The sequence below is a fragment of the Anopheles aquasalis genome, chromosome 2 (genome assembly GCF_943734665.1).
Source record: "Anopheles aquasalis chromosome 2, idAnoAquaMG_Q_19, whole genome shotgun sequence".
Lineage (NCBI taxonomy): Eukaryota > Metazoa > Arthropoda > Insecta > Diptera > Culicidae > Anopheles > Anopheles aquasalis.
In genome coordinates, this window is record NC_064877.1 from 18,427,501 (window position 1) to 18,437,500 (window position 10,000).

The 10,000-nt window shown below is 45.8% G+C and overlaps 4 protein-coding genes across 4 annotated transcripts in view; all 4 read left to right on the forward strand.

The window, feature by feature from the left end:
• The first annotated feature begins 1,643 nt into the window (after nucleotides 1-1,643).
• Nucleotides 1,644-4,208, forward strand: LOC126572640 (uncharacterized). Its single transcript, XM_050232110.1, has 6 exons — nucleotides 1,644-1,898; nucleotides 1,979-2,138; nucleotides 2,205-2,485; nucleotides 2,545-2,677; nucleotides 2,749-3,931; nucleotides 3,999-4,208. The coding sequence occupies exons 1-5, from the start codon at nucleotides 1,644-1,646 to the stop codon at nucleotides 3,888-3,890; spliced, it is 1,971 nt and encodes a 656-aa protein (XP_050088067.1). The 3' UTR covers nucleotides 3,891-3,931; nucleotides 3,999-4,208.
• A 516-nt stretch (nucleotides 4,209-4,724) lies between these two features.
• Nucleotides 4,725-6,732, forward strand: LOC126572643 (uncharacterized). The gene is made up of 4 exons (XM_050232125.1): nucleotides 4,725-5,399; nucleotides 5,484-5,607; nucleotides 5,683-5,791; nucleotides 5,865-6,732. Exons 1-4 carry the CDS (start codon nucleotides 4,725-4,727, stop codon nucleotides 6,730-6,732), a joined length of 1,776 nt encoding a protein of 591 aa, XP_050088082.1.
• Nucleotides 6,733-7,581: 849 nt separating this feature from the next.
• LOC126581664 (general odorant-binding protein 72-like) lies at nucleotides 7,582-8,593 on the forward strand. The gene is made up of 4 exons (XM_050245479.1): nucleotides 7,582-7,773; nucleotides 7,857-7,909; nucleotides 7,991-8,026; nucleotides 8,142-8,593. Exons 1-4 carry the CDS (start codon nucleotides 7,593-7,595, stop codon nucleotides 8,334-8,336), a joined length of 465 nt encoding a protein of 154 aa, XP_050101436.1. The 5' UTR covers nucleotides 7,582-7,592; the 3' UTR covers nucleotides 8,337-8,593.
• A 344-nt stretch (nucleotides 8,594-8,937) lies between these two features.
• The window catches only part of LOC126568902 (uncharacterized), a 1,909-nt gene continuing 846 nt past the window's right edge, over nucleotides 8,938-10,000 (forward strand). The window contains exons 1-2 of the mRNA XM_050225585.1: nucleotides 8,938-9,117; nucleotides 9,180-10,000. The exon at nucleotides 9,180-10,000 is cut by the window's right edge and continues 846 nt beyond it. Coding sequence (XP_050081542.1) covers nucleotides 9,046-9,117; nucleotides 9,180-10,000 — 893 coding nt within the window. The 5' untranslated portion in view covers nucleotides 8,938-9,045. The remainder of the gene's footprint in view (nucleotides 9,118-9,179) is intronic.

A 10,000-nucleotide genomic window follows, 5' to 3' on the forward strand; every position in this document is an offset into this window, starting at 1 on the left:
TGAAATTATTATTAAAATTAAGTTCTTTATCTAAAAGTATGCTAACCGAATATTTCCTGTCTTGTTGATCCTTTTCTAGTATTGTGCGCTTCCTAATGGCATACATTTGGATTATGGATTCGATCGCAAAGCAAATCATACACTTGGAAACAAAAGGTGAATATTATAAATATTGTGTATATAAAGAATATAGTTTTCTATGATGACTTCTACTCAGCTCTCTTTGATACATACATGAAGAAAGCTTGTTCCTTAATACCTACGCATTATACTTTAAGCACTGATAGTAATTCTTTTAATAATTATGTTCTTCACCTTGAAATATTCTAACGTAGCTTATTTTATCTGTTTTGTAGCATTGCGTTCATCCAAAAGGTTTATTTTTGGATAATGGATACGAACGAAGCGTAACATGAACATGGAAATGAAAGGTGAATATTGAAAATATTTTTTACAAGCAAATTAAACTATCGTCTTGTATGATGACTTCTACTCAGCTCTCTTTGATACATACATGAAGAAAGCTTGTTCCTTAATACCTACGCATTATATTTTAAGCACTGATAACATGTTGTTAAACATATTTATTGTATATTTCGAAGCACATATTTTAAATTTGTATTTGTTATGCTTCTTCCAGACATCAATCTTGGACGGGATTTGATTGACCACAGGCACATATGTTGTAGGTAAGTGTTATGCTACTTGCCACCGTCCTATCTTGCCTTTAGCTGCTCCCCTTTTGAACATTCATGATGAAACTAGATGACGAGACTGAGGACAAACTTCGCCTCAACATCAGCCATATCGTTGCGTTCTGCAATGATTTGATGTTTTAGAAGTTTGACCGCAGATGTTATTGGCATCTGATTACAAATCTCTCAATCTTTAACTAAATGTAACCCAGTTACTCTTTGTACTAATCATTATTATTTCAACAACTCTTGATTTCAGAAGCGAATGAGTTCATACGTACGACATAATCTGGCAATTTGTACAGCATCGCATCGTATATGGTAAGTTATTGGCCGGTTTGTGGAGAGATTATAGTACCAGTATTATCCTATTTGTATTCAAAATGATGAAACTAGATGACGAGACTGAGGCAAAACTTTGTAACGATGTCAACCACACTGCTACGTTTTGTAGTAGTTTGATATTTTAAAGTTTAGCGAGAGATGCTAATGGCACCTGATTGAACAAATCTTTAAGACTGATTTAACTTAACGGAAATCCATTTTCGATCAGCAGTAACATGTATTCTTTTCCGCTTACGTTTCAGGACTGTCTGCAAGCAATCGATGGATGGTTGGTAAGTGAAACCAGCGATGGTTTCAAGGTACGATAAACAAGATTATGAATAAAAGATTCCTCGCAAACCATACAAACCCGTGTTTGTTTAATATTTGCATTGGTGCAATCCGAATACGGTAAACATGATTGGTGCTTTGCAGTTCCATTGGAAAGATATTTGTTTTTGGACTAGAGAAACAGTTATACATTCTTGATCAGAAGAGGCAATCATTTAATTCATTTGTTGATTTCCTTTGTCCATCCACGGAATTGGTTTTTCTTTCTTCCCCAGAATAGTGGTTTCGTTATAAAAGGAATCGCACTCCAAAGCAAGACAATCATTCTCAATTATGTCGTTGGTCATCACCGATTCGAGGGAAGATCCCGTAGGAAATCCTGAGTATAGTGCCAGCCTTGGTTTCTTGCTAAACCACCTCGTTTTACGGTATTTGGCTCACTACTTCGCCATTTGTTTGCTCAAATCACGCATTGACGATCATGCTCTAAACTACTTATCAGTTGATATACCAACGGTTGTGATCGAATATACTGCGGATGACAATTTCGACCAGCATCTTCTGAACGGCGTAGATTCAGGATGCCAGGTAAGCTTCGGAATCAAAGTGAAAGAAATAATGGCATCTTATCCTGTACAACGGCTGATTATTTCTGTTACCGTTTGAAGGCTTTCATCGCTACCGAACAAACCGCGGGTGCATTTTTCGATTCGTTTCTGCCGGTGCATGATGGTGCTGTGCAGCGGTCGATGGAGAAGCGGTTAATTATTCTACTGCAACCAAACTCGTCCGTGTTCCGTACCATTTCCGAAACGCTCGTTATTGAGGGTAAGCAAAATGTGTATGTGTAAATAGACAAGCAAAGATGATTCAACCCCGTATATGATTTTACAGAAATTCCAGATATTTTATTGTTTCTCCCATCCCTTACAAGTGATCCGAAGAAACTGTATGTCGAGCTACACACTCTAGACATTTACGATGGTGCTCCGGTAACCATAGTACCGCGGTTAATAGAGACGATAGCATTGGCAGGGGTTGGCGTCGAAAATCCCACAGAACCTAACGCTGATCCCACAGTCGACCATTTTCCCGATAAATTCGCAAACATGAATGGTAGACGGTTAAGGCTCGGCACGGTACCTTATTTACCGAACGTTCACGTTGTTGATGTGGTAGGATTGAAATGAACTCACAATTAGCAGGTATATTGATTCGAAACAATCATTTGCAGCCTCTTGGAGAGGGAAATGGACGCTATATTCTACCATCGAAGCCAAATGTGTCTGCCCAGATCGATGGTACTGAACTGTGGCTAGTCGTGTTATTCTGCGAGATTGCGAACTGTACCACGGAGATAATGATGGGTAAGTAGTGGCCACCGCTGACCATCCGTTTACAATGTTTGATCTTCAATACAATATCGCTCTCTTGGCAGCATCGGAATGGGGAACGGTATACGACAATGGCACCAAGGTCGGACTGATTGGTGCACCGGCGGAACATCAGGTTGATATCGCCTTCGGGGGCCTCTACACCTGGTACAGTAGCTTCCAGTATCTGGCGTTCAGTGCCGTCCACTCGAGATCCGGCTGTACCTGCATTGTGGCGAAGCCTCATGTAATAGCCAACTGGCGAACGCCATTTCTCTCCTTCAGCGGTCCGCTTTGGAGTGCCGTTGCGCTAGCTTTTCTTACCGGGGCCGTGACCGTGCTCATCGTGGCACGCATCCGCCAACAGATCCTCAACTTATCCAACGTGCTACGGTACACCTTAAGCGATGCGGTGTTGGTGATGATCGGATTCTTCATGGAACAGTCGGTACCGATGCCGAACGAGCTGACTGCATCGTGTCTCCTCTTTGGAACGCTCATGTTTGCCGGTTTCATGATCGGAAGTAGCTACAACGGTGGACTGGCCAGCACAATGATCGTACCGCAGTATGAACCGTGCGTTAATAATGTGCACGAGCTGGCAGAAGCGCGCATGCCGTGGATCGGTGTTACCGTTTCCTGGATCTACTCGATCCTGCGCGCTTACCAGCCCGATATGCTAACACTGCTGAAAACGTTCCGCGAGTGGGATGAAGAAACGATCGCACGGCATGCCAGCGATCGGGATGTGGCCATCATTGTCGAGCGAATGGAGTATGGTCACTTTGCCTACCCACCGATGAGCATCGAATCGATGAAGGGCCGCCAGATGCTGACGGATGATGTGTACTGGGAGTCGGTGATCGGTATGTGTACGAAGACATGGCCGGCACGGGCCCGTTTCGACCGGATGGTGATGGATTTAAAAGCGTTCGGCATACTGGCCCACTGGGAGTTTATCGGCGTGATCCGGTTTCTCAGCCTCGAGTCGCAGCAAATCATTCGCTATTCACGAGACAGTGGCGGCGACGAGTGCACACCGTTGCGGATCTCGAACATAAGCGGAGCGCTGCTTATCTTTACTGTCGGGCTCTCCTCATCAAGTGCTGTGTTTCTGGGAGAGCTGTTGTGGTTCCGATATGGTAGGCGGTTGGAGCAGTTCTGGTCTCAATTTACATTGAAACCATGCTTCGAATTCTGGGATTAGCGGTAGAAGTTTTACGTTTTGCTGGAAGTCTCGGGCAACAAGTGAGTAATTTGAAAGATCACTAATCACATCTTACATGATCATATTAGTTCAAATACATTTTTTTAGGTGCTACCAAAAAGGGAATTCAAACTTCTCAATCACAAAAATAATTAATGACTCGTTAATTAGAGTGAAATTTATGGACAAATAATTTCTATTCCAAACATTTAGTTTATTTAGCTAATTTCCAACAAGCATTGCCTATTTATACATTCATAGAAAAGCAAAATTACAATGATTCTTCTGGGGATGTACCATTAAGCCCGAACCACTATTGTCACATTAAAAAGTAGTTGATAAGAAGCGAATATTTAATAAATGCCGCGAAGTCACTAAGCAATTGATTGTCCTTTTTGCATCGTTGCCGATGGTTCTTGAGCCTTTTATAAACATTAATAATTGCATAGACTGCACCAACGATATCATACGCAATTTCTCGAACAAACTCTTCCTTCCAGATCGATTCTAAGCAGCAGCGACGACTCGCCAGGATAAGGGATTCACATTGTTCACGCGTTTACATCATCCATTCGCATTTACTGATTTCGTAACGTACGCATACTTTTGCGTAACCACGCGTTTGGTCCTGGGATAGGTATAGCAGGGCTCTGGGTTGGCGGGAATTGCCAAGTTTGCACATCAATTTACGGGCATCGCGAGGACACGCGTTGATACGTGCGGCCCACCGGGGCCCAGGACTCAGTGGCACCACTATGGATTTGTATAAAAAGGATACGCTCGCATCGATGATGGTATTAAGACTGGAGCCTTATCCCAGCGTTGTGACCCGGAATGGATATTCTGCTAGCACCGACTTTCATGGGACGCGCTCTGGCGCTACTACTGGGAAGTTTGCTCGGATCTTCGCCCTATTCCAGCGATTACCAGAGTGTGTGCCTTGTTCGCAGTCTAGGTGAAGATATTCGGTACGAAGGAAGATCGCCAGCGGTTGTTCCTTATCTATCATTAGCTACGACGTCGGTGCAGCAGAGTAACGAACTGGATGTCAACGATCTTCATGCCGCCATCGAAGCCGGTTGCGGTGGATTCATCGTCAGTGAGCTGGCGCTGCTACCATGGCTAGAGCAATTTCATGCAGCACACCAACGATCCCTGCAGCGGATTCCCAACAAACGATTGATTGCCATCGTGTCGCAGTTGGACGGGAAAATGCGCCGCACATTGCTACCTCATCGCGATGCCCTGCAGCAGCTCGTGAACGTTCTGTTGATCGTGCCGAATGTTACGAGTGCGGTTATCGGGTTGCATACGATCGAGCTGGTAGCAGGGAGTGCGAGCGACTTCCGGTTGATCGATGAAATACCAATCGAGCGTGTTCCATCAATGGCGAGTAACAGTAGCAGGCTGCTTGAAAGTTATTTTCCCGACCGACTGCAGAACCTCCATGGCAGGCGTATCCGCGTGACGACCGCGTCCTATCCACCGTACGCGATGTGGCAGGAAGTGGTAAGAAAAGTGATAAATGGGGTGGGTACTAGCTGAGTGATACATTTACATGTTTGCGAGATTTTCGTCTCTATCTTTACTTAGCCACCTGGACAGGGTAATGCGGACGTTGTTGGTGATAGCAGACCTCGGACGGTTCAACTTGCGGGATTCGAGTTTCTGTTAATACTTGAGTTATGCCGGCGTCACAACTGCACCGTGGAGATAAGTAAGAAGCGCGCTATTACAGTTGATCGTTTACGAATTTCACATTAATGATTTTCTCTCTCCCCCCTTTTCCTAGTGATCGAAACCGATTGGGGAACGGTAGAACCAAATGGTTCCGCTACTGGGCTGATTGGGAACATCGTGAATCGACGGGCCGACCTGGTACTCGCTGCCCTGTACACGTGGTACGTCGTAGACGGTAGTATCCGATGGACGAATGAAGCCCTCCCTAATGGCGGCCACTATGGATTGTTCTAGGGAATCCTGGTTTCAGGTGGCCTCACTCACTATGCCGATCGAGGCTGCCCATGTGTCCTGCTTGGTACCGAAACCACAGCTTTTACCGTTCTGGCAGACACCGTTTCGAAGCTTCCCGTCTAATATGTGGCTTATGGTGGGACTAGCATTCGCGGCCGGTACCGGAGCTATCTACCTGATTGAGTGTGCCCATAGCCGGCTTGCCATGCGAGTGATCTCGGTTAGGGAGGAGTACGAGTGCTTCTCCCTTCTGGACGCCCTGTTCGTTATTTTCAAGCTGCACGTTGGTCAATCGCTTGGTGTACGCTACGATCGGCTAGTGGCCGGTTTGATCCTTCTCGTGGCACTGCTCTTCGGTGGGTTTATGATTGAGAATAGCTACGCCGGAGCACTGGCCAGCTTGCTGACGTTGCCACAGTACGAGCGATCGATCGACACAGTGGCGGACTTTGTAGCCAACGGCATGCACTGGACCGGTGGTACCGAGGCGTGGATGAATACGCTGGCCGGTACCACCCAACCGGACCTGGTGCGCATCCGCGATAGCTTCGTGGTACACGATAACGACGACGAAGCGGTTGCACGGCTACCGTTCACCGATCGGCGCATGGGCTACGTTTACGAGCGGCTCCAGTTCGGTAACTATGGTTACGGGTCGCGCATCACCTGGAATGCTTCGTTAAGGCTTCAACCACTTCGCGAGGACGTTTTCAACGAGTTTACCGTCGGTGCGTGTCGCAAAGTGTGGCCGTTGCGAGCCCCTCTTGATGCGCTCCTTCTGGCCCTTCACCAGAGTGGCATCTTCCACTACTGGGAATTAACGGTGGGTTCCGGTCATCATTCGCTGGTAAATACTAATCTACTCTAATTCCTTTCAGTCCGTCATACGACACGTCGGTTTGGGCATACAGCGTAACATTGCGAATGCACGGCTCCGCGATCCCGATCATGAACCCATCCGGCTTTCAGTGGACCACTTTTTAGGAGTGTTTTTTATCCTCTTTTCCGGGCTCTTGCTGTCCAGCGTTTGCTTCATTGGCGAGATCTTGGTATATAAGGTGCAAGCGGTACGGAGCAGTCGTCGTGACTAAACAGATTTCGATTTGAATTTGACTGTGGATTGGCGAGTTCCATTTAATATCATTCTAGCATAGTGGTAGTTCATCTAAAACTAAAAACGCTGCACGCTTTGATTACCCTGAGCCACCACCACCTTTTATAATAATCTGATAATAATTCCATCATTTTAGAATGATCTGCGCCTTCGATGCAATGTCCCACGCAGTTTGTCATCGTGTGCTTTTTTGTTTGTTTAGTAAACCTTTCTTTTAAGCCATCAGCACCTAAAGTAGCAATGTCGCGCACACCCTTATTATCCGACAAACAATTAACGCACGGTGGCCACGTTTAAGGGCCGCCTGAAAAATGGAGTGCACAGCCAGCAATGAGCCTCACTAGACTAGCGCGAGTGTGCACGCCGATATAGTAGACGATACATGCCCGACAACATGGTCCATAAAGTGGCGAGTCATCGGGGCCAATCATTACGAAGGTGCTGGATGATTCGATAGTTTCCACCCAGAGCACCAGTCCCGGTAGCGATTAATTGATTGTTTCGTGTCACGGGGGTAGGTTTGGTTTTCCCTCTGGAAATCATTTATTTGCTCCAGGCGGAATAGCTATACTGCAGTTTATAGGCAACGCTCGTAACCGATCGTTCAGTGAGACATGATGGCGTCGAAAGCAGTGCCGGTAAAGAAGATCGCCATGATCATCTGGGCTTTTGGTGCGGTGATATCGGTGGCCGCCGAACAGCTGGTACACAGTAACAGCCTCACCGTGGAAGATATGGATGTGATAGCACATGGCATGCGTCAGAATTGCCTTTCGCGCCACAACATTACTGAAGGTAAAGCGAAAGCGGTTCGTGGTGAGTGAACAAAGTGCAGCTCGCTTTTGCTAAGTCTGGATCGGTTGTATCTTCTGTAACAGATATGGCCAACAATCCCCGTCGTGGTGTGTTTCCCGAGGACAGAGAGTTCAAGGTTGGTAGATAAAATCCGAAACGAAATGTGTGTTACGCGTGGCAACGGATCTAATGATACCGCGATCGATTCTTCTTTCAGTGCTACATTGCCTGCCTAATGGACCTCACGCAAACGGTACGTTTTCCTCCGGATACTTCCGGGGCTTGGTTCGTTAAGTACTTTTCATCTAATAAAATTTTGTTTTCCAATTTTCGAATCACCGGAACTGGGATCTGGGATCCTACCACAGTCGAGACGAGGAAAGCTCAACTACGATGCGGCCGTCCGGCAGATAAATATGCTACCCAGCGAGTACAGGGAACCGTTTCGGGTCGGACTTAATGCATGCCGTAACGCGGCCGATAACGTTGACGACAGATGTGAGGTCGCCTATCTGCTGCTAAAGTGTTTCTTCGCGGCCAGCCCGAAATTCTTTTTCCCCTGAGCTGTATGTGCAAGGGAGCCATACGGGGGGGTTTTGTCGAATGAGTTACTGCAGGATATTGTTGCGTATATCTATTCCCCAACATTAAATAAATAGCGTTGCAAATTAGCATCGGAAACCTAATTTTTCTGAATTAACGAAGCGGTGAAATTTGGCGCGAAGAATTCTCCTGTTCCGTAATATAGATACGTGAAGATGTGGACAAGAAATTATACTGCCCTTCTACTGCTAGTAGCCGAAAAGGGCAAACACTGGTCGTTTCCGTAGAGGTATCTATTTCCGTAGAGCGATAGCGAACACCTGAGACGATTACATCAGATAGGCGTATATTTAGATAACATTGACAGTGCAATATGCTCTAAATAAACACCAAAATGTATGTAATCTCCTTTGGATTCTTTTATGCTGGATAATTTTAAGACGCATGGTTTTTTATGCGAAAAACTACCTAGAGATAATTTCATTTCCTAACAGGAAAAGTAGTGTTCGCAATTATTTTTCCTTCGCTCGTTTTCCGACCGTTTACTGGCGATCAGGGTCAATTGGGGGCGGCGATCATTAATTAGCGTTTGACGTTTCCACTTAAAAGCGCGGCAATCGCAGTTGGCACGGAATTCGCGAAAATTCTTGTTCAAAGGTGTACGCTAGACGAATTCGGACGCGTTTTGGTGAAAACTGTTCTGGTGCAAACGAAGCAAAGCTGAGAAATATGTCGGTGGATCCCGAAAACGGCGCTGACGCGCGCGACGAGACGAATTATATCGATAAGCTACCGGCTGAGGTAAGAGGGAACCTTTATGCTCGTAGCAACCCGTTTTCACCTGTTGCTTGCTCTCGCTACAGGTACTTTGTATGATATTCGATCTGCTGGATCTGGACACTATTAAAAATGCATCGCGAACATCTCAACGATGGTATAACATCATCTTTACAAGCCAGTACGCTGCGCGATTTGTTCTCAACTTTGATGTGACGTCGAAGGTACTTGCTGCTTATCCGATATGCGTTGAATATCTTGGAAGATCATCGAAATTGCACAAGGTATACAAACTCCAACGAAAAGTGAAGGCGCAGGAGGCGATCAAGGACGTAATGGATATGATCACGCACTCGAAATGGTGCGTCCGAAACCTAACTTATCGCGTTGATAGATACAGCTCTGATGACTTCCCAGCGCTATGGAAGACTATTCATCCGAAAATTACTGCTAATTTGGTCTCGCTGGATCTTAGCCTTACCACTTTCTTGACGCAGCGAGTGTTACCTGTACTAGCCGCGGCATTACCGTTGATGCAGCAACTTGGTACGCTGAATCTACGCCATGTCGCTCGGGAACCGTTTGTGCAGGATGGTTTGATAATTCTTCGCAGTAGTTCGGTGGAGAATGTTACATTTGCTTCCATACTAAACATCGGGATAGAAATGCCACTGCTGCGGACATTTACAGGCGAATCTAATGTACTTTTTCAATCCGGAAGCTGCACCGCTGAATCCCAGATGCAGCCAGTTGCGTTCGATAACTTAAAACATCTTTACATTGTAAAGGTGAAACAACGTTGGGGCCCCACCAAACCAAACCATAATGTATCAATCCCACTGCAAGTGTCGATGATTTTGCAAATGAAGAATTTAGAGACGATAAAGTGGGAGGAAGTATTGATAGA

Coding starts and splice junctions, on each gene's coding strand:
- LOC126572640 (XM_050232110.1), top strand. CDS start 1,644: ATGTCGTTGGTCATCACCGATTCGAGGGAAGATCCCGTAGGAAATCCT. Junction 2,139..2,204: donor CGAAACGCTCGTTATTGAGG/GTAAGCAAAATG, acceptor ATGATTTTACAG/AAATTCCAGATATTTTATTG. Junction 2,678..2,748: donor TACCACGGAGATAATGATGG/GTAAGTAGTGGC, acceptor CTCTCTTGGCAG/CATCGGAATGGGGAACGGTA.
- LOC126581664 (XM_050245479.1), top strand. CDS start 7,593: ATGATGGCGTCGAAAGCAGTGCCGGTAAAGAAGATCGCCATGATCATC. Junction 7,910..7,990: donor CCGAGGACAGAGAGTTCAAG/GTTGGTAGATAA, acceptor TTCTTCTTTCAG/TGCTACATTGCCTGCCTAAT. Junction 8,027..8,141: donor TAATGGACCTCACGCAAACG/GTACGTTTTCCT, acceptor ATCCTACCACAG/TCGAGACGAGGAAAGCTCAA.
- LOC126572643 (XM_050232125.1), top strand. CDS start 4,725: ATGGATATTCTGCTAGCACCGACTTTCATGGGACGCGCTCTGGCGCTA. Junction 5,400..5,483: donor ACGCGATGTGGCAGGAAGTG/GTAAGAAAAGTG, acceptor ATCTTTACTTAG/CCACCTGGACAGGGTAATGC. Junction 5,608..5,682: donor CAACTGCACCGTGGAGATAA/GTAAGAAGCGCG, acceptor CCCTTTTCCTAG/TGATCGAAACCGATTGGGGA.